The sequence below is a fragment of the Triplophysa rosa genome, linkage group LG19 (genome assembly GCF_024868665.1).
Source record: "Triplophysa rosa linkage group LG19, Trosa_1v2, whole genome shotgun sequence".
In the NCBI taxonomy this organism is placed as follows: Eukaryota; Metazoa; Chordata; class Actinopteri; order Cypriniformes; family Nemacheilidae; genus Triplophysa; species Triplophysa rosa.
The window spans coordinates 18160059-18181975 of NC_079908.1; the positions used below are offsets into that span (position 1 = coordinate 18160059).

At 38.0% G+C, this 21917-nt stretch overlaps 1 protein-coding gene across 1 annotated transcript in view; it reads right to left on the reverse strand.

Moving 5' to 3' along the window:
• Window positions 1–222: 222 nt before the first annotated feature.
• The window catches only part of ccbe1 (collagen and calcium binding EGF domains 1), a 45577-nt gene continuing 23882 nt past the window's right edge, over window positions 223–21917 (reverse strand). The window contains exons 3-11 of the mRNA XM_057361217.1: window positions 16272–16324; window positions 15221–15355; window positions 14312–14449; window positions 12253–12359; window positions 9161–9269; window positions 8748–8887; window positions 3523–3558; window positions 1490–1525; window positions 223–631 (exon numbers count right to left, since the gene is read on the reverse strand). Of these exons, the coding sequence (XP_057217200.1) occupies window positions 371–631; window positions 1490–1525; window positions 3523–3558; window positions 8748–8887; window positions 9161–9269; window positions 12253–12359; window positions 14312–14449; window positions 15221–15355; window positions 16272–16324 (1015 nt within the window). The 3' untranslated portion in view covers window positions 223–370. The remainder of the gene's footprint in view (window positions 632–1489; window positions 1526–3522; window positions 3559–8747; window positions 8888–9160; window positions 9270–12252; window positions 12360–14311; window positions 14450–15220; window positions 15356–16271; window positions 16325–21917) is intronic.

A 21917-nucleotide genomic window follows, 5' to 3' on the forward strand; every position in this document is an offset into this window, starting at 1 on the left:
ATTTCAATACCAAATCATGTGCATTTTTATGTGTTTATTTTCATGTTGGCGTGGACTAAAATGTAAAACTCAAAGGCAAATCTTAATTACGACCAGTTTTGTATAATACAATAACTTCTTTCCCTTTTTGTTGGTTTTCATTTCATGTGTTCATAGAACTTGTGTGTGTATTTGACAAAAAAAATGACTCATTCACAATGCAGATTTTACAAAAATGTACATCCTTTATGTTATAAAAATAGAGATTTCATACGATGAAATACATTCAGCCTTTTTTCAGAGAGTATAGCGTTAAATAGCAGTCATTCTGTGATATTTACACAATTCAATCGCTCTTCATTCAGTTCTTTATTTCAGTATTGAAATATCTTCAAATTGGCCAATCAGGATTATTTAAGGTCCGGGGCAATTTTCTCTTCCTGGTGCTCTTGGGGGGACTCTGGGATTTGTAGTCCTCTCCGGATCCGAAATCCAGGCTGTCCTGGTTTTCTCTCCAGCTGTCGGGGGCGGGAGGAAAATCTTCTCCTGAAGAGTGTAACGATCTTTCAAACACTTTATTCTGTAACTCGGCGATGTCATTACGGATGTCGGCCAACATCAGTAACAGGAAGTCAAAGGATCCAGGCGGACCCTGAAAACATCCCACCATTAAAATGTTATTTATTATACACATGTAAATTCAATTTCAGAGGTGAAGCTGTGAGAAAAAGCTGTAAAGGGGTCAATACCGATAAAATTATGGCAGCGGCTATTTGCACAAAGTGTAAATAGCAATTGATGCTATTTACGCTAAGTGAAAATAGCGACAGATGCAATTTACACTAAGTTTAAATAGTAGTAAGTTCTGTTTACACTAGCTGAAAATAGCAGCATTTCTTAGCGATGTGCTATTCACACTAACCAAAGATAGCTGTATGGCCTATTTTCTTTGGATTAAGTAGAAATAGTAGTTAGATGCTTTTTACTTATAAATAGTGGCAGATAACATTATTATTTGCAGCTCAGTATTGTTGTGCATTAAACATTATGCAATAACAGTATGACAGTAAATCATTATATTTATAAAAATTATTAAAATGATGGCAACTTATTGAGATATTAAATCCCTATACCTTACCCCTAACCCTACCCCTACCCTAAACCTAAAGTTTATGAATAAAAATGAATTTTAAGTCTTAAATCAATTTTATTGAAAACAAATGCCTTTATGTTCTATAAAGTAATAAAAAAGGTTAAAGAAGGTTTTCAGCGGGATTAGAACCTCGGTCTCCCATTCCGCGCTATACAGACTTTATACTTTATGCCACTCGAGTTGCTGTTTGAAATTCTTACACTTTCTCTATTCCAATCACATATTGGTGGGCGGAGCTAGTGAAAATAGTTTCTGCCAACAAGGCGGGCTATTTGTACTCAGTGTAAATAGACACTACGTAAAAATATTGCAAACACAAACAGTATGAGAGAACGTGACATGATAAGAGGTTCTTACTGGTGGTCCGGGAGCCCCGGGAAGCCCTCTCTCCCCCTGGAGAATCCAAACAAATATTTGTGTTAGCAGGATTACAGTAAAGAAGCCATGAGAAGTCCAACGGGACAGTTATTGCCCTCTATCTCTCAGTAACACGATCATACGCGAGCAAACAAGCCATCGCTATCCACGTCAACATCAGACTTCTTCCTTCGGACTCTCTCTGTCTCATATACCAACAGATTAATCACAAGATTCAGCGAGTGCGTGAAATCAAACGATGTAAAGGGGTTTATGTAGAATCAGAGTGTATCTAAATGTTATCTTAGTGCTGTTTCTGCGCTCCATTTGAAGTTGGTCTATAACTCATTTGGGTTGAGGTATGGCACTAGGTACCACACAGACAGACACTGTGAGATACTGACCCCTCTGCTGGAATTATGTAGGGTCAGGGTTTGCGCAGAGGTACAGAGCGGGGCCAGATGGTTCTGATTTGAATACAAAGCCGGAGAAAAATTTTATACAAACATGTAACAGAAGTGCACACGCACAATATGTATATATGATCAACCTTAAAGCTCTGTTTGCACACACACGCTTAAACAACCAAACATTGGAAAATAACTTTTATAGGGGTCCACCTCTGACCTGAAACATATTTTAAACATGTACGCGCATGCATTACATAAGTCGAATTTCACGTGCAGAATGCGATTCATAATGCAACAAGTGTGTGTTACAGTGTCAGATGATAGAATAAAACGTCGTCTTTGGAATCTCTTTAAATTTCGATTATACGAACTCTCTTAAGTCACATTTCTTTCGCTAGCAGAAAATACATGTACTGTATATTATGTGTATTAGATTAAAATAAAGACAAAATGAATGATTAATTCTACACATTTTGAAATTCGCCTTCTGTCTACATGACATCTAGATTAAGGATGCACGATATATTATCGGCTATATCGGTATGGGCCGATAAATGGCCATTTTTAACGTTATCTAATAAAATCAGGCCGATATATTAAATTATAAATCAATTTCTCCGGTTGAATGATTTCTGTCTTGACACCTGGTAGATTTGTGGTTATTGAGAACACTTTTCTGTGTCGCACTGAAAGAACATCTATAATTTGTTTATTAAATAAACATACCAGAAAAGCTAAAAAGTTTAAGAATCTTTAACTAGTCTAATGCTGACTTGGTACATGATTTTCAGAAAAAAACTAACTAAAGGCTACCTTGTTTTCTGTAGTCAATGTATTAAAATAAAAGCACCGGTCCACTTTTTGTCTTTTGTTTCAGGCTCAGAAAATGTTATATTAATATTAAGAGACTCTATATCGGCCAATATATCGGTTGTTGGCTTTCAAAGTTAAATAATTATCGGTTATCGTTATCAGCCATGTACATACCTAATCTAGATACTTGAATAATATTTCTGGTTATTAACTTAAGTATCTATGAGTTATTTTCAGAAATTTAAGCTCAGTACTAAGCTCAGGAGCGCATGCTTGCAATCCCTCGGTCAAGCGATCACATCAGCATTTGTGTACTTGCGGAACATGTTATTTTCATTGAACTTTCTCTGATGGACTCATAAAAAGAACATGAACTTGCAAAACATGAAAAACAGCCCGATTATTCTTCTACAGTCTGTTATATAGACTATGACTTTTCAGATGACATGTTATAGTTCGACTTTTGAGTAATGTAATATTTATTACATTTAACTTCCACCTGCTGGGATTTGTATCTGTACATCATAAAGAGTTAAACAATGATACATACATCGACATGTACAGTTTACGGTTTCTGTATCATACAGTCCTGAGATATTCTTCTGATCAAATTTGTAAAATTTGGACTAATCAAATTTCCCATTTTTTAATAATGGTGTTTTGAAATACCTAAGATTTAAATCGTACCATCGATGATGTCATATTTTATCATATTTCCTCTATGACCTGATCTTATTTCATTAGTGATACGTTAATCTGAATCATCTTTATCTTGGCTACAGTGTGATTTAAAGCGTGACGATGCTGTACCTTCATGCCATCTCTCCCTGGAGCTCCAGGAGGACCCTGCAGACACACACACACACACGCAAACACACAGGAAAACATGCTGATTACGCATATAAATATGTTAACACTATAAACAAACACACATGTACTGGGCAAATAAAATGGAAACCAATACAATGTTTATTTTCCCAGCTGAGAAAAACGATTTGATTTGCTGGTCTGTCAGTCTGATGAAACCAGATCATCTTAAACCAACTAAGACCAGCAAACCTGCTTATGGTAGTTTTTTTTTTCATTTTATGTTTCTAATTTTCTAATATTTTTAATCAAAATAAAAAAAGAGAAAAACAGACAAACTATGTGCAGTACAGCGTGGTGTTACATTTGCACACTTTTAACTGTTTTTGGATGATATCTATATAACTTATTATTCTTCTGCGTCCCTCCATCTCCTCCATACATGATCTCAATTTTGTTTCTTTTAATCTTAGAGCAAAGGTAATAGTTTCCATCTCGTATACAATTCCTCTCCAGTTTTTATGAGTGAAAGTTTGACATTACTTTCATTGCATTCCTGAAACGCAATACCGAAGGTTATTTTATCAAATTAATATTAAACATACCGTTGTCCAGAAAAAAACACCAAACAGCATTTATGAATGGAACGTGTAGCGTCAAACATGTAAAGAATACACAATGGTTCTTGTTTGAATGATTAACTTTATCAGTTCATCTTCCAACAAGCTTCATGAAAACAGACTCTTATCTGAACAAAACCACATGCCAGCCAAAAGCCGAATTAAAAGACCCTCGGCGCGCCGTGAAAGTCACATTTAAATTGAAAGAATATTAGATTTGATGGTCCTATTCATTCAACTCAAATATTTTCACACATCAAATCATGCTTGTCCACAGCTCGAGGGTGTATCTGATGCATTTCAACATGGAAAATATGATTCATATATCTAAAAATACGGCATTGATTGTGTGTCTTTATGCGGGTGATTATGGAAAGCTGGTGGGGGCCGCTGGCAACGTCAACAGCCTTTATATAACAACTGCGAGTGAAAACAGAATACGTGCGCTTCGTAGATGAAGTGGTTGTGACAGGGGAGCCCCACGACTGCTTACTGATACAAACAGAAACACAAGTCTCCAACCTTACACACGAACCCAGTCCCACGCAACACGATCGATGGAATATTCCTGTCCGGCATTTCCAAGCAGTGCACCCCAAACGGCATGACTTCTCATTCATCAAATAAAAAAAGCAACTGCGTACTAAACCTAAATTCACACTATGAGCTACGACTCGAGAGCATTGAAGGTCTCGTGTTTCAACATCCAGGGTTCGTAAATTATTACACAACAGTAATCCGGTATTTTTCTTCATTGACGACTCGCGCTTCAGTGGCGTGCTCCGATGCGTTTAAAGTGTGAGGTTGATGCTATCGGACGAACCGCACGGGCCAAAGAAAGCAATCCTGAGCCGTAATGCACTCTTCTCTTTTCTCTGTTAGATCCATTATCATTTTTCATCTCAAAGATAGGATGGATCCTGCTTTTTGCCATACTGAGAAACGTACCGTTTGTACAGTACGTGCTTTGGCTCCAAACCAGCTCAGAAAAAAGCTAAATAATCTGAAGTGCTTAACTGTAAATAAACAATAGTTTTGCTAAGTAAACTATGACAGAAGATAGATGTGCCCAAACAGAAGAACAACACAACAAAAGAAGAAAAAAACGATGAAAGTAAATCATGTTGTGTCCTAGTTTCAAGCCCACCTGCAGGGCTGCCCTCCTTCCGGGGGTCAGGGGTCATCCAGCTGAAGAGGTCAGGAGGTTTAGGGTACACGTGTTCAAGCACTAGCCCAGACGGAGGTGACCCAGCTAGGATTCTGATACAGGACGCTTCTGAGAAGGAGTTACAATCCTGCTGGTTGATTCCAGCCAGAGACTCTTAAAACAAATCTGTTTCTGAGCCAAGTATGGAAATATAACACGGTTATATAACGCGCGCAAATCTGCTTCAAGTTAATGCAAACAGAAAAAAGAAATAAAAATCAAGCATGTCAAAATGCTGGATCTGGCCATTAGCCCTCGTGACGTAAACGTGAATGTTTAATTTCATCTCCGGTGCTGTTGGTCCAAACACTTTGCAAAGGAGTTAAGTGGAAATGAAACAGTTCCTGCACCTGCTGATCCAGTTTCACTCTTACACAGCTGCTGAAGCTATTAAAGCAATAGTTCACTGAAAAATAAAAACTCTGTCATCATCTAATTACCACCTACCACAAACCCAGGGGCGTAGCCAGAACTTTTTTTTAGAGGTGGCCAGGTAAGACCCAGTGATTTTATTATTGTGACCAAAAAATCCTTACAGACAGAAATTCTTTAACTTCTACTGTAATTTACACCAATTCTTCATTATACATATTTTGCTGGTCAAAAACATACACAAAGAACGTAAAGTAAACTATTTATTTGCAATGCTTTCATGTGCTAACACTATTTTAAAATAATTTGCTAGCTATCATTAGCAGTAAGTTAGCATTTTTTATAGAAAATAAACATTGCAGTACCCCAACTTAAACTTTCGCGAAAATGTAATTAATTAATGAAATCTAGTTAAACAAGACTGATTTTACTGACCTGCTCCTTCTGCTCGCGATGAACTTCAATGGTACACAGACAGAAACAATGTCACGAAGCGGTTAGCAGCTGTTCAGCTATAGCGCTCAGACTGTTGTCAGTGACATCATGTAATGTTCTCACGTTACTTTCAGTGCATACGCTAAATGATCTGCGCAGCACTCCGTAAACTCCGACACACATCTTAAAACTTCTTCGCACAACAGAGGTGGCCAGATAGGTGGCCATCCATCATTCAGGGGTAGCCGTGGCCACCCATGGCCACCATGTATCTACGCCCCTGCACAAACCCATACCCAACACCCACCATCATACCGCTGGTTTTCATACAATGTAGATGAATGGAGACTAGAAAAAGATGTTTAGTAAATAACAAATATCGATCTGTTTCACGCATAAATCTTATTATATGACTTTAGAAAACTTGAAAGAATCATACGGATTACTTTTGTAATGCTTTTGTGTAAGTTTTTGATCATTTAGGTTTTTATAATTTACTCAAACTAAACCTCTTAAAACATTTATATGAATTTAAATCAAAATATCTGCCTTAATATTATTTCGGAAAACTTAAACTTAACAAAAATGAGAAATGTTGCCTCAGCAATAAACTGAAAGATTTATAAGTTGAGTCAATAAAACCACTAACTTAAAATAAATCAAAAACAAAACTGAAAAAAAAAATATAAATAAACTTATGTAACAAAAAAAGATCAAATGACAAAAGCATGTAACAAAATTGCAAAAAATGTACCTAAACTAAATCTAACTCAAAATAAATCTCAAAACAAAACTACAGTATAATTTAACTTTACTATATTTACTAAATTCATATTTTACATTTTTGGAGGTTGACATCTCTAGTCCGCATTCACTTTGTATGTTTTTCTATTGTGTTGAAAAAGGCAGTATAAAAACGTTTCTCTATCACCTCCTTGTGTGTTCAACAGAAATAAGAAAACCACAGAACTTTGAAACGGCATGAGGGCCGGTAAGCGATAACCGATTTATCTAGTTTTATTTTTAGGTGAACTGTCCCTTTAAAAGCATGCGTGAAGCGGAATTCCATGACTAAGAATGAACGAAACGCATGATGTCGCAATTGTGCCCAGCCATTACATTATTTACTCAGCATGCTTGACCTCAGAGTAAAAACATCTCAAGTATGAGCACATCTTAAGTGCATAAAGAAAACATTTAGTGACATCTTCACTGTCAACAACAGACCATCGCACAGTACAGCAAATAATTCTGGTCGTGAACTTAGACCTGGTCTCCGGAGGCCAGATAGACATGCAGCATGCGATGACTCGGATGAACGGTTAACATTAGAGAGTCTGGTGTGATTCACAGCACTTGTAATTTGAGTGTGTGTGTGTGCGAGATGATAATTCATTATGTTTGTCGGTCTCAGGAAGAATGTGCGAAAGAGTAATGAGGGTTAACAGGCCGTAACAGGAAGTGGAAAGCATGTCATCGTGGACGGCAACCGCAGGTCAATGAGCTCTGACACCTTCATACGGGGTTTGAAATGTAGCCTGATGCAGTAACAGTCACATGATACAAATAAAGAATGAAGAATTAAACTGCGGAAACTCAGGTCAAAAGTAAGTATTACTATCAGGAAACTCGACGGCATCTTAGGCATGTAAGTGCACCGTGACATGTGAAATCTGTACGCAGTTTTTTAACTGTTTAAATACCAAACAATTCAAGTATCCAAAGCTCTTCCTTTAATAAGTAAGGAGGGTGGTTGCCTCTGCGAAGTGCATTAAAATCCTTTATCGCACGGCTAGCTGTGGATTATCTCGCTTATACCATGGTCATTTGCCAAGTTACATTTTTTATTGATGTTTACAGTGAAATTTTAGATCAAACAGGTGAAAATTACAGTGATTTTGTCAGTTAAATTTCAAATGTAATCAAACTTACTGGAGCTACCTGTGCGTTAAAGGGTTTTAATGCACACCTTCCAGCCAATCAGAATCCAGTATTCAAAAAGACCATGGTATAATAGATTTTATTTCTATGCAGCGTTTAAAGAAAACAGTGCCTTACGGCTTCCTGTGAACAAGCCAAAGGTGAAAGTGCAAAGGAAGAAACAATATTTACCAAATGTCATTTAGTTGTTTCATGTGTGACCAGGTCTTAACAAGGTTTCACTGGTTCACTTCACAATGACAGATCTCTGTTTTACAAGCCGATTGGAGCAAACACAACTTAAGACCAACGCTTCACATCCTTACAACCCGTTTCATATTGTCGCTGTACTTCTGAAACATCGGATGTACAAATTCGCAGTTTTTCAGGAAATGGAAAAAAACACTGTATTTTTCAAACGATTCAATTCTGTGTTGTCAAAGTTGACAAGCACTTTTGAATACGTTTTATGGGTTAGATATTTGTAAAACCAAGTGACAAACATAAAGGGAGACTAAAAATAATGATGGCAAAAATCATGAAAAATGGAGATTTACAGCAGCGATATACTGCCTTAGTAGATCGAACCAATTGGACATTGAGATGCCCAGTTACTGTCTTAACATGATTTGTGATGATTTCCTGTTAGTCGTGAGGCTGGAAATGATGCGTACCATTGGACCGCGTCGGCCTTGTTTGATGTGCGAGAGGTCTGGTGAAGGCCCAATGGGACCCATGTCGCCCCGGGGACCAGGCAGGCCTGGTGACCCCATCTGTCCTGGAGGGCCAGAAGAACCTTTGGGTCCTGGGCTCCCTGAGAGACAGAGAAAAGTACAAATAGAGATAAAAATATAAATAAAATAGATTTGTTTTTTATTGCAGAACAGAACATGTTTAATCAACTACAGTACATGCAAACCAAATGATTACAGATACAAAGACACAGAGGAACAGCACACGTCACATTTTTTAAAATAAAAAACATATTTAACGTTTGTAAGACATATGTTTTTTTAACATGAAGAACATATGTTCTTTAACCTTTTTAAATTAGCTCTTTAACTTCAATAGGAATTCAAAGTCTCACCCGAGGGCCCAGGTGGCCCCGGAGGTCCAGGTAAGAACGGGTGTGTCGTCTGCATCTTTTCATTGGTCAACTGCTTACTGACCTCTGCATTGCTTGGCAACATGGCGATCTGAGGAAAAATTTACAAAGGCTTTCTCTACAACAGCAGAAAAATCACACAAACTGGCTCAAACATTGCACCAGTCAGCCACATTTCTAATGTTAAACAGAATCAAGAGCGAAATCGACTCGATGTCATTTGCAAAGGAATAATTCTCCTAAATACAATCAGACAGGAGCCAATGACTAAATGATCTGATAATAAAAGGCATAAAAACGGACTTGTAATGAAAACATATGAGCAGAGTAACATTCAGCGTGAAATCTGATCTATAAACTGTAACATCTGCACACACGCCATCTGCAAAAACAGGAAAACCTTGAATTATTCAGGTCGGTGCGGGACAGATTGGGATCAGTACCTGTCTTTTACTAGAGTATTTCACTTCAAAGATCTGAGATCTGAGGCTGGCTGGTGAACTGGAAGTATCCATTCCCTTCTAACCTCTGAGCTTTGGACAACACGCACACGCACGCACACAGGCCTTTGAGGTCTCGCCACACACGGTAGATACAGCCTCAGGTCTTGTGCATAAATCTGTGTAAGTGTCTGCGTTCAGCCCATTGCAAGCAATTTAAATCCCATTTGTTGTTGTTTCTGGTTTTGATTTGTGTTGGTTTCTCGGACTGCCTATATTTCAATCCCACACTGCACCGAGTGCCAATGTCAACCACATATGATGGCGCAGCGATTAACAGAATAATGTGGCGTGAAGAGCAATCCGTTTTGCACAGAAGATCTGCAGAACTACAACTCTGTGACTATGCGGAGGTAAAAACAAGTTCACGTTTATTTATTCGATTGTTAAACTGATAAAAAGTTGAAACTTCATTTTCTGAGGAAAGACACTTAAACGCAAGGGAAACATCATGCAACAATGAAAATTCGTTTATCATTTATTCACCCTCATGACATTCCAAACCGGTATGACCGGTATGAAAAATAAGATATTTTGAAGAATGTTGGTAACCAAACATCATTGGCCCCATTGACTTCCATTGTATGGACACAAAACCACAGAGACATTTCTCAAAATATCTTCTTTTGTGTTTTACACGTGTGAGTCATATGCATGTTTTGAACAACATGATGACAGAATGATGACAGAATTTTTAACGGGAACTATTCCTGTATCCCTTTAAGTAAAAAAAACACTCGATTTTGAAGAAAATGTGATCTTACAGAAAATCACAACTATTTTACAAGGTGGGTGTTTGATCGTTTGTTTCATTCGTATGAATTCATACTAAGTAAATCATACAAAAATGTACAATTATTTAAAAAACAAGAATGAAGCCCCACCCCTAAACCTAACCATCACTGGCGCAAAAGTACATTGACTAAAACATACAAATGAGATTTACACAATTTTATATAAAGTAGCATAGCATCCTTGTAAAATAGTTACGAAATACAATGAGATTGTGTTGGTAAGACATTTCTACAGTGGAGAGATGTTGCTATGCAGTTGCTAAGGTGATTGGAGTGTTGCTACAGTATACTAGGATGGTTGGCAGAGTGTTACTAGATGGTTGTTTTAGCGTTGCTATGCAGTTGCTAAGATGTTTGGAGTGTTTTAAGAGTGTTGCTATAGTATATACAGTTGGTAGGATGGTTGACAGGGTGTTGCTAGATGGTTGTTTAAGTGTTGCTATGCAGTTGCTAAGATGTTTGGAGTGTTTTAAGAGTGTTGCTATAGTATATACAGTTGGTAGGATGGTTGACAGGGTGTTGCTAGATGGTTGTTTAAGTGTTGCTAGATGGTTGTTTAAGTGTTGCTATGCAGTTGCTAAGATGTTTGGAGTGTTTTAAGAGTGTTGCTATAGTATATACAGTTGGTAGGATGGTTGACAGGGTGTTGCTAGATGGTTGTTTAAGTGTTGCTAGATGGTTGTTTAAGTGTTGCTATGCAGTTGCTAAGATGTTTGGAGTGTTTTAAGAGTGTTGCTATAGTATATACAGTTGGTAGGATGGTTGACAGGGTGTTGCTAGATGGTTGTTTAAGTGTTGCTAGATGGTTGTTTAAGTCTTGCTATGCAGTTGCTAAGATGTTTGGAGTGTTTTAAGAGTGTTGCTATAGTATATACAGTTGGTAGGATGGTTGACAGGGTGTTGCTAGATGGTTGTTTAAGTGTTGCTATTAAGTTGCTAAGGTGATTGGAGTGTTGTTAAAGTATACTAGGATAGTTGGCGGGGTGTTGCTAGATGGTTGCTTTAGCGTTGCTATGCAGTTGCTCATTGGTCACTAACATTCCCTAGGCAAAAAACACCACTGTATAATATTCTGGTTCAAGACATGGCTTGTGTCCTTCGTTCAATGTTCTGTGAGTCTAAAACCCCCCTCCCCAACAATAGGGATGCTGGCCTCAACAAACACATCTAATACAGCTACTCAAGCCTGTCGATATAACCTCTTCCAAACAAAGCAACAGGGCATAAGTTACAACAGCACTCAGACGAAAGATCTATTTCTATTATATTTGTGCGTCATCTTCTCTTAGGCCAGCTTCACTTTCACTCTCTTTTCATCCCCTCAATCCGTTCCCTCAGTGTCTTCAGGACCACACGTGAGAGCTATATATCAACCCGTGACCATGAGGGCGTTGAGTGGATTTGTTGACAGTCTCGCTTTGACTGCAGAACATTGACTCTGTGCCCTTACCCCGTCTAAACCGCACTACCGCGTCTGACGTGATTTACTAGCCTGCAGCAAGGACAGACGTAAGTCAACCTACTAGATTGCTCAAGCTTTCGGGCTCTGTATTAATGACTTTTTATTTAGTCAATAAAGTTGCCAACACGTCCCCGAAGGCCCGTATAACCAGAGTCTGACTTGCTTGTGAAATATTGGCAGGTAGGTTCTCGGTGGGTCGGCTCGGGTTTGCGGATGAGGATATGAATATAAAACCAAATTTGCTGCTTGTTTTAGTGAACAAGCCCTGGCAGGGTCCTACAGATGGAGAAAAGAATGGTGTGAGCTGGAACAGGTTACCTTCTGTTTGAGCTGGAGAACGGTTATCTTCATCTGATGAAAGTCCTCACATGTGGCCGAGCATGTTCCTTCTTTCATGACGTTGTCGGACTTTTCAAACAGGGGCGCTGCAAAGACAAAACAGATGTGTGGATGTGAAAATCTGTCACTCAAACCAGCTCTGAGGTTTAAACCACCACATGGTAAACCAGAAGTGTGCTAGCTGGTGCCATTCCTGTCATATGTCTGCTGAGTTCTATCACAATCTCTTTTAGACTCCCTACAGTTTAGTTTGACTTGTAACTGATAACCTCCTCTGAACCACACGTTATAATCAGCGTTCTGGAATTCCCAGAATTCTTGTTTAGTACATCTGGATTGTGGCAACCCGGAGCGTCCTGAAAGATCGTCTTGTTTTGCGCTCACGCTGACCCGAAAGAGAGGAAACAGCTCACAGGAAACAGACAGACTGACACGCTCCACGAGAAAGGCTAAGAGATGGAGATGGATGTGAGGGGGTGATTGATGCTAATGCTAACCGCTAGCTGGTGTCCAAATTCATTAACCGTGATGGGTCACTGGACTTCCTGCAGGGAGACAGGAAGCAATGTCTTATAAATGTGTCAAAGCAGAAGAGGATGCGGATTGGACTTTTTGTACACAAAGAGCTTAAGAACTAGCCATGTTTGACATAGATCAGGGCTGAATGTGTTTACATGTCTTTCCACAAATTAACTCTTCTGAAGAGAACAACATTTCATGCTTAAGTTAACTACACATGTCACAATTCCTCAAAGTGGCACTTGGCAACTTATTTACGCAACAAAATCCATCATAATATTTATATCTATATTATTAACTAAAGTTAATTGAGGACCCAATTTAACTTAGCAGACGCCGTATGACTCAATTTGGCTCTCTATCGCCATCTCTGTTTGAATCACAACATTGCAGTTTACATAAAATGATTTCAAACACACATTTCTTGTCAAATCGTACCCGACAGATCAACCAATTATTATCAAAAGCTTACCATTGCTAATGGGACTAAAGTAACACTGATGTTTTATGTATTTGTTCAAAAAATGTTTTTTGTTTAATTTTCACCAAAAAAGTTTGCAGCGTTAACTTCTACATCCTTCTACTTCACATCGTTTTTGCACCATCTTTGTTTGTCTCTGCATGGAGACCACATATGCCATATGGACAGCGAGTTTTGACGATGCATTTGGCAGATTCATGACCTTGACCATTTCATAATTCTTTCTACACCTGTGTGACAGAGAGAGAGCTGTGAATGGTCAGGCCCAGACAGGAAAAGAATATCTCTGGTTCTTCGTGCTCTATTTCAAACCGCAGCGATTCGCCTTTCTGTGCTCCATTGCTATTGTTTGTCGGAAAAGCATCGGGTGAATCAAAGCAGAACGGTGAGGTCTGGAACTGCAGCTAACGGGAAAATGCTTTTATTTTGGACTGTAAGAGAACGGCAGATATTCCCAGGTGTTTAGAGAATCAGAACAGAAGATGCCTTGATGTTTCTCAAACTAGGATTTTCCTGATTTTTTTGTCTCCATTCAGGAATTTTCTACAGCCCCCCCGGGTATACGAAACAAATCCCTGAAGATCTTTGGAAAATTCCTGAATTTTAGTTTTTCCTCATGGAAAAAAACATGGCAAGCGATGTTATAAAAACGCAACAGGACTGCCCACTAATTCAGAGGCCTGTGTTCCCCAAAGTCTATTTTCCATTCATTTCTTCACTGGCATGTTCTATAAAGAGTTTCGAGTCTTGTGCTACAGTATCAAACTGGGTAGTAACAAAAGAAAGAGTAAAATAAAACTTTTTTATTTGGAAAAAAAACATTTATTTTATTTGAAATAAAAAACAACAGGGAAAAGTTCAGGACAAAACTTACAGACAACTTGGTGTAACTTACATGCACTTGACTTGATATTTGAAAAGAAATATGATTTTATAAAAATAAAGATAAAATCACACTGACTTCAGAGTTCATTGACAGGATATTAACAAACATCCAGAGAGCAGAAGAGAGACAGGTGACATATAGTATGCACTCACCTCTCTCGCCCCTGGTGCATGATTTCCCATCATCCTCCAGGTAAAAGCCTCGCGGGCATTCGCAGTGGTAGCTGCCGGGTGTGTTCACGCAGATGTGCGAGCACACCGTCTCGTTATAGTTGGCACATTCATCAATGTCTGACAGAGAGCGGAGAGTGAGAAAGTGTTAGAGACGGAAAGTTGGCAAAGAGCAGGGATGTAATATTCGCTCCTCGGGCGCTTCTGTGAGATCAGCCAGAGAAACACAATTTGACTCCCGTCACATCAACTTTTAACACTTCAGCAGTTTGACGTCTGGGAGGTCAGAATCTTTAAGAAACACTCTTTCTGATGGTAGAGATGTTGAGAAATCAAACACAGAGATTTAAAAACAACCTTTAGAGGGCGCTTATGTTTCCATTTATTTTATAACATTTCAATAAACATAAACGTTTTCATCCCTTTTCATATTTACTTCTATTAAATTTATTTCATAATATTTCTATGAAAGTATATATTTTTTTCATCCCTTTAGGGATCAAATTAATTTTATTTCCTTTTCCCTTTTATTGTTATTTTATTATCTTAAGTATCTTTTATTGTGATTTAAAACATTCTCTTTTAAAAATCTTTCTTTCATTTTGTATCTTTTTTCTGTTTGTAAATATTTTATATGTGAAGCACTGTAAATCATTTTGTGTATTAGTTCTGCCATAAATTTGTATTGCCTTAGTTTTGCAACATTATACAATATACAGTACGCAGTTTTTTAATAAATACAATGTAAACTGTACAAAATATTTTAGTAGAAACAATAACTGTAATATCTTCAATTTAGGAAGACCATTGTGCATTTTGTGAGGAGAATGACATCATGAATTAACATTCAAATGTAATTTCTCAACATGTTAACTGAGAGCAACGTCTTACCCAGGCAGTATGGTTTTTCACGGTTTCTATGTCGTTCCCTGTCATAACGGTAACCGGGATAACAGGTGCACACCACACGACCGAAATGATCCGTACACTGTTGTTCGCAAGGAGCCCCGGCACACACGTCGTAGTCTGCACACACAAACAAACAAACACACACAACAGAGTGAAAACAAAAATCACAGGATTATGAATAAATTATAACACACATTTAATCAATAATCTCCACAAATCTCTCAATCAGTCATCTCTCCATTCCTCCTGTGATCAAAAAACATCATACGCAAATGTACAATTGCAAACATCTTTTCCCTCAACATTTGATCATAACGCTGACAGAAGACAGCAGTCTGGGAAACAAACGTTGCAATTTCCAGCCCAAGAATGTCTCCCATCTTATTCCCCAATTTCTCCCGAAGGAGCCAAACCATCCCCGGCACAGCATGAACATCTAGAAATATGTGTCTGTTGTCGAGCGGTTCTTCAGAAGCGGTTATGCATTTCTCATCAGTGGAGAGGGAGCAGGTGAGGACACCACAGAAGAAAAACAGCATGGAAACAAAATAAAACAGTCTTCGACTGTCTCTCACAGGACTATTCCAGAAAACACTACACACCCTCTGAATGTGGCAGAACCAGGCAGGGTGACCTTCAGAACATAAACCATATAATTGCCCGTTTTTATTTGACGGTTACGAGTAAAAACTTGTTAGTGGTTTGAACTCTAGTATATTACTTTATTCATAAGCTAATAATAATAACAAGCAAACCTTTTCCCACTATAAAAACCCAGACAGGGTAATCAAGCAATCGTTACTTGTGAGAAAATCCTGCCAAGCTTTTTAAGGTGTGCGGGAAATGTTAAAACAACATTGAAAAGGCACTATGTGAGCGCTTTCCAAACGGAATGATTCTGTTTAAAACGCTAATGGTAGACAAGGGAAAACATGTCCAGAAATATCAGGGAAAGTTAAACCCAGAGGAGTCCCAAACTGAGAGAGAGGGAGAGAGAGGGAGAGAGAGTAAGAGAAAAAGAGAGAGATCTTACCTTCTGGTATACACTGTCCCAGCACAAACTTAAAACCCTCACAGCACTTCTTTCTGAAAGACAGAAATAAAACAATTTTTACTTCTTTTTTTAAGAAAAAAAAAAACTGCTAGAGTGTTATGGCAGTTTCAAGGTCACCGCTATGTGGTCACAAAAGTGTGTGGAGTATTTTTATTTGGACATTTGTAGTTGCATAAGTAACCAAAAATGTATCCATTGCACAAATGTGACCCTGGGCAACAAAACCAGTCTTAAATGGACAATTTTTCGAAACTGAGATTTCTACATCATCAGAAAGCTGAATAAATAAGCTTTCTATTAACATGTTGTTTGTTATGATAGGACAATATTTGGCTGAGATATAAATATTTAAACTCTGGAATCTGAGGGTGCAAAAAAGCAAAACATTGAGAAAATCGCCTTTTAAGTCCCCGTGAACGGGAAGTTGCGATCGTTTTTACTTCCATATTCTGACACATTACCGAGTGAAAAGGAATTTCAAAGGAGAAAATGAGTGGGCGTGGCTTGTGTTTTTCCCTGCAAATTGATTGGATTTGTAAAAACAGCCGTTGCATTTTGAAATGAAACTGGCAGCAGACTGACAGTTGAAGGGGAGGAGTTAACGGATGCTCCGGCCAAGCTGTCTAGTTTACGTCATTTCAGGGCGGAAGTGCATTTTCAGATTTTAACTGAAGTTTATGAGGGTACATGAAGTTTAAAAAGAAAATGACCCACATTGATAAGTATTTACTAGAAACGCTGCAATATTTCATGAAAAATAAGAATGGTCATTTTTAATTTCACTGGGACTTTAAAGTTGTCCATCAGAGGCGCTGTAGCAGGCTGCTGCTAGGAAGAAACAGGTTTGTTTTAACGCTCTTTTTTGGCTTTCTGCTGTAATGACGTTGTGAAGAGTAGATGAGCCCGGAAGCTGAAATTCTAAGCTTTACATGGATACCAAACTTGAGTGGGTAATTCTTAAAAAGTGGGCAGCAGCGAGTGAAGTTTGTAGGCGTGTTTCCGGCCATTTTTGTTAGCTATTCTGCTGCATCTGCTCACAAAAATAAAGTTTTGATATATTTACGATAGGAAATTTACTAAATATCTTCACCGAACATGATCTTTTCTTAACATCCTAATGATTATTGGCATAAAAGAAAAATCTATAATTTCGACCCATACAATGTATTTTTGGCTTTTACTACAAATGTCTCGTGCACCTTAAGGCTGGTTTTATGATCCAGGGTCACACATGATGTTTGCATCTAAGTTTAATACTTAAAGGTGTTTGGTCAGGCCACAAATCCTAGCTCTGAGTAATAGTAATATTTATTAGTGTTGTTTTTAAGCCAAGTATAAGTCTGAAGAAACACAGCATATGGTTGTAGTACACACATTATTAATATGTATAAGTGTCTCCTCTGTTTTGCATTGTCCTGACATTTAATCGGATATCCAGGTTCACAAAATGAGACAGATAGAAGAGCCAGAAAAAAAAGATCCATAAACCTTCTTCTGGACAGTGATGGACTGCTCACCTCCAAGGTAACACATTTAAAAAACAATAATACATCTGTGCCAAACCCTTCCTCTTGTCTGGTTGTCCATTGTGGAGCGGTTGTACTTTTGGCACCGCGAGGGAAGCCTCAACACAAATGACTCATTTCAACACTATGCTACAACGATTCCCGAATGTTTCCCAACAATACAATGCAAACACAAAAAACACAACCAGGGGGATAAGTAATGTAAAACAACATTTCCAAATGTATTACTCATCAATTCCAGGGATGTTTAGTCTGAGTGGCTCTGTTGGTCTAATCTGGATGCAACTTGAAAAAAACAGATTTTAATGGGGTATTTTAAAGAATATTACTGTGATAAACTTTTAAATGCGTCATAGTACGAGCATTAAGATAATAAACAGCTAATATATTTCCAGACAAACACTTTTACAGCCAAAGACGAGGGCAAGATCAAGATTAAGGCTCGTCTGAGTGGTGATCATGGACCTGGTCCGATTCACACAGGGAAGGCTTTACTGGTTTGTTTGATGTTTCAGATGAAAAAATTGGGAAGCAAATCACTCACAAGTCTCTCTCACACTCATACACACCCACAACCAAAACACTATTTCCAATATCATAAGGCACAAAATAATAATAATAATAGTAACAGACACCAACGACCATGCCTGGACAGAGAATATGCTTTGCAATAAAGATTTCATTTACCCAAATTACTGCCTATTAAAAACAATTAAAGCACAATTTGCATTAAACTTAATAGACGTGAAAAACCTTTATTTGTTTTCAGAACAATCTGTGGCAGCTTTCAAGATTTGCCGTTTTTCCACATCCTGCTCGTTTTTTTTCTGCTGTATGTTGCCCAGAACTAATGACCGTCTATGGACCTCCATAAAAAACTCCATTATTTTCCCACACCGTTAACAACAACCTGTAATATTCACACAACGGAGACCTCGACTCAAGGTGTTTGCTGCTCGCTATATTCCAAATAATCATTCCAAAAAAGGTTTGAACCTTTTTGAGTTCATAAGATGCCAAAAGACCATTTTAAATGTCTTGTTATAATTCAGGAAAACCTTTTTTAAATTCCATGGGTTAAATCTTGCTTCCGAAAGTCCAGCAGGGTTTTAACAGCTAACAGAGGATACAGAGAAACTTAGTCTCAGACTAACTTAAAGAGTAACTGTTACAATGTCCTTAAAATTACATTTGTGTAATGTTGCTGTCTGTGAATGTAAGCAGTCTGCCAAGTTGTAAAGCCGAAAGTGAACGAATAACAAAGTTATTGCCTTGGGATTAAGGAGTCGACTCTGAATCAAGCGAACGAGTCGTCTGTCGTTCTAATTTCAGTTCCGTGTCAGATTTGCGTCACTCTGTGTAATGCCCGCCTTCGTTCCAATTGCGACGCTGTACGCGATAGACCAATCACAGCAGACTGGACCATCTGACCAATCAGATCAGAGTAGGCTGACAGAAAGGAGGGGATTAGACAGATGAATGGCCGAACAAATCATTTGAGAGTCAGTCAAGAGGTAATAATAACTGCCTATTATTAGAAAATGGAAGCGTTTTTACACCTTCTATGTATGTAAACTTGTTAGAGGTGTCTTGCTCGAAAACAACTTACAATGACATATCTTAAAATATATCAGTGTGATTGTTTTGTCTCGAGATGCACACCAGTATTTTTTTGTAAGGTACGTTTTTTTAAAACTATTTAATATCCTAATTTAACTAAGGCCTAGTCCTAGTTTAAAATAATCCCTGTCTGGGAAACCGCCCCTAAATCTTAACAGAAACTGAAAAATTCTTGAATTTTTTTTTGCTGAACTAAAGATTCTGAAAAGATCCTCGAGATCCTTCTCTGACCCAGGCAAACTCTAAAACTGACTCTGCAGCTCCACGTATGCACTATAACTCACATTTAATGTGAAAGATGGTGAAAAACGGCAAAGAGGGAGAGAGTCCAGAGGGAAGAAGCGTTGAGAAGTAAAAGAGGAGGGCAGAAGAGAACAGAAGAAGCACAAATCTCTTGATGTTGGAGGTGATGATGGGGATGTGAGCGGGAGGGGAATTTCACACTTCTACGCATGTTTGTAGTCATGTGCACACAGTGGCTTACAGTGTCAGATTCACTCAAAATCAATTTGCAAACACAAACGTATACTGCACGTGCTACACAACAGCTGTAAATATACACAAATCTGTTTAATATGTCAACTGTTTCTCAATGAGTGCGAATGGAGAGTTGTAAACACAAGTCACAAAAAACGCTGAGATCCAAAAGATCTGTTCGTTTTTCTGGTATGCTGACTGCAAAGTAATCCCGCACCCTTACAAACTCACATACTATCTTAACAAACAAGCAAAGCACCACAACTCAGATGAGGACACACACAGAGAGAACAGTCAGAACTGACGCTGGACCTGTGTCTGCCGCGCTACGCTTTCCAAAAATATTTTTAGGGCTTTGTTTATTGATTCTCCGAGCTGTTTACCTTCAGGTTTCCATCCATCTGGTGCCTTCAAATTGGTTACAGTTTGAGGGTTTGGCAATTCATTTACGATCTAAAATGTCAAGATGATACATCGATGATGTCATCATACAGACAATAACTAATAAAATGAAGATTGTCCAGCTGGTGTCTTCAAATGTGAATTATGTCATTTCTGCATCACTAGCAGCAGAAAAGCGAAAATCTGTTTGTTTAAACGTCCCGAAGGGGATGGACATAACAACACTGGCTCAACCAACAACAGATGGAAAGAGCATCTAAAACCAGTTTGGAAACAACCATTATTGGTGCATTTTTGTTTGGTGGTGCAGAAACGGCACGCTTCACTTTTAAAAATGCAGGAGGGGAGTTGCAGTCAGTTGGACATGTGATCTCAACATGACTGCTTCCAAAATATTATTATTTCACGAAAAACAAATCCTTTAAAAAAATGCATATCCACATTGACCCTTTGCCTATTATAAATGTATTGGATGTTACAAAATATGTAGCATTATATAAATATTTAGTACCGTAGCTCTTGTGCAAGACATCTGGAGTGCAGGAGAATATTTATAAGTCTCTGTATCTAAATCCCATTATGTTCTAAACAGAGGCATAAACGTTCAAACATAAAATCAAACTACAATGTAAACATCACACGATCCAAAACTACGTAAATATACAAAACTTCACAAAGGTTCTAATACTTTGCTTTGAGCGTCCACAGATGTTCATTTGGACGCTATACACTACGACTACTTGGTGCGTATTATTCATGACACATCGCTGGTAAAACACAAAACAGAAAACCAAACACCTGTCTGTGTGGCTGAACAACGAGCTGTATATGTAGACAGCCAAGAAACAAGAACATAAGGTCAATGACAGCAGCATTTAACAGCATGGCACATATTGATGTAAAACCCCTGAATCACTCCCTGTATTAACAGTGTTTATCAGTTGACAGGCTGATGGAGGCCAGACCTCTAAAAGACACTTTACTACTGTCTTCACAAATGCTCATAGACATTAAACGGGTAGTTGACAAATAAACCGTACTATGCTTCCTATGGTGTGACAGCAAACATTTAGAAAACAAACAGTTAATAATACATTATTTTATATTATTAATATTTATATTTACAACATAAAATAGCATTGTAAGTTTTTTTTTTTACATTTTTGCTGTCACACCACAGGACTCATGTATGGTTTCTTTGTCAACTACCTGTGCACATTCATAACATTATGCTTCTGCACAAGAAGCTTGAAACTGGTTATTGAAGTGTTTAAATATGTGCTAGATTCTTACTTTTCTAAAAGACAACATTGTCATCTTTTACATGTGCAAAAATGTGCTACCAACATCGCTGGGTTGTTGTGGGTGCATGGCCCAAATCATAAGAGTTCAACCCTAATGTAAATCTGTTGATCTTTTGCTTTGTTCAGAGACTAGTATTCCTTGTTTGGTTGGTTTACAGAGCAACATGTCAAAGAATTTGTTTATATAAGTCACACAAAGGTAAATTGTGCACCTGGTTACGTTCAGGTGCGTCAATATGTATAGACAACACTCTTGTTGGCTTTTTTGTATAGCTGTCTTTATATCTGTCAATTTA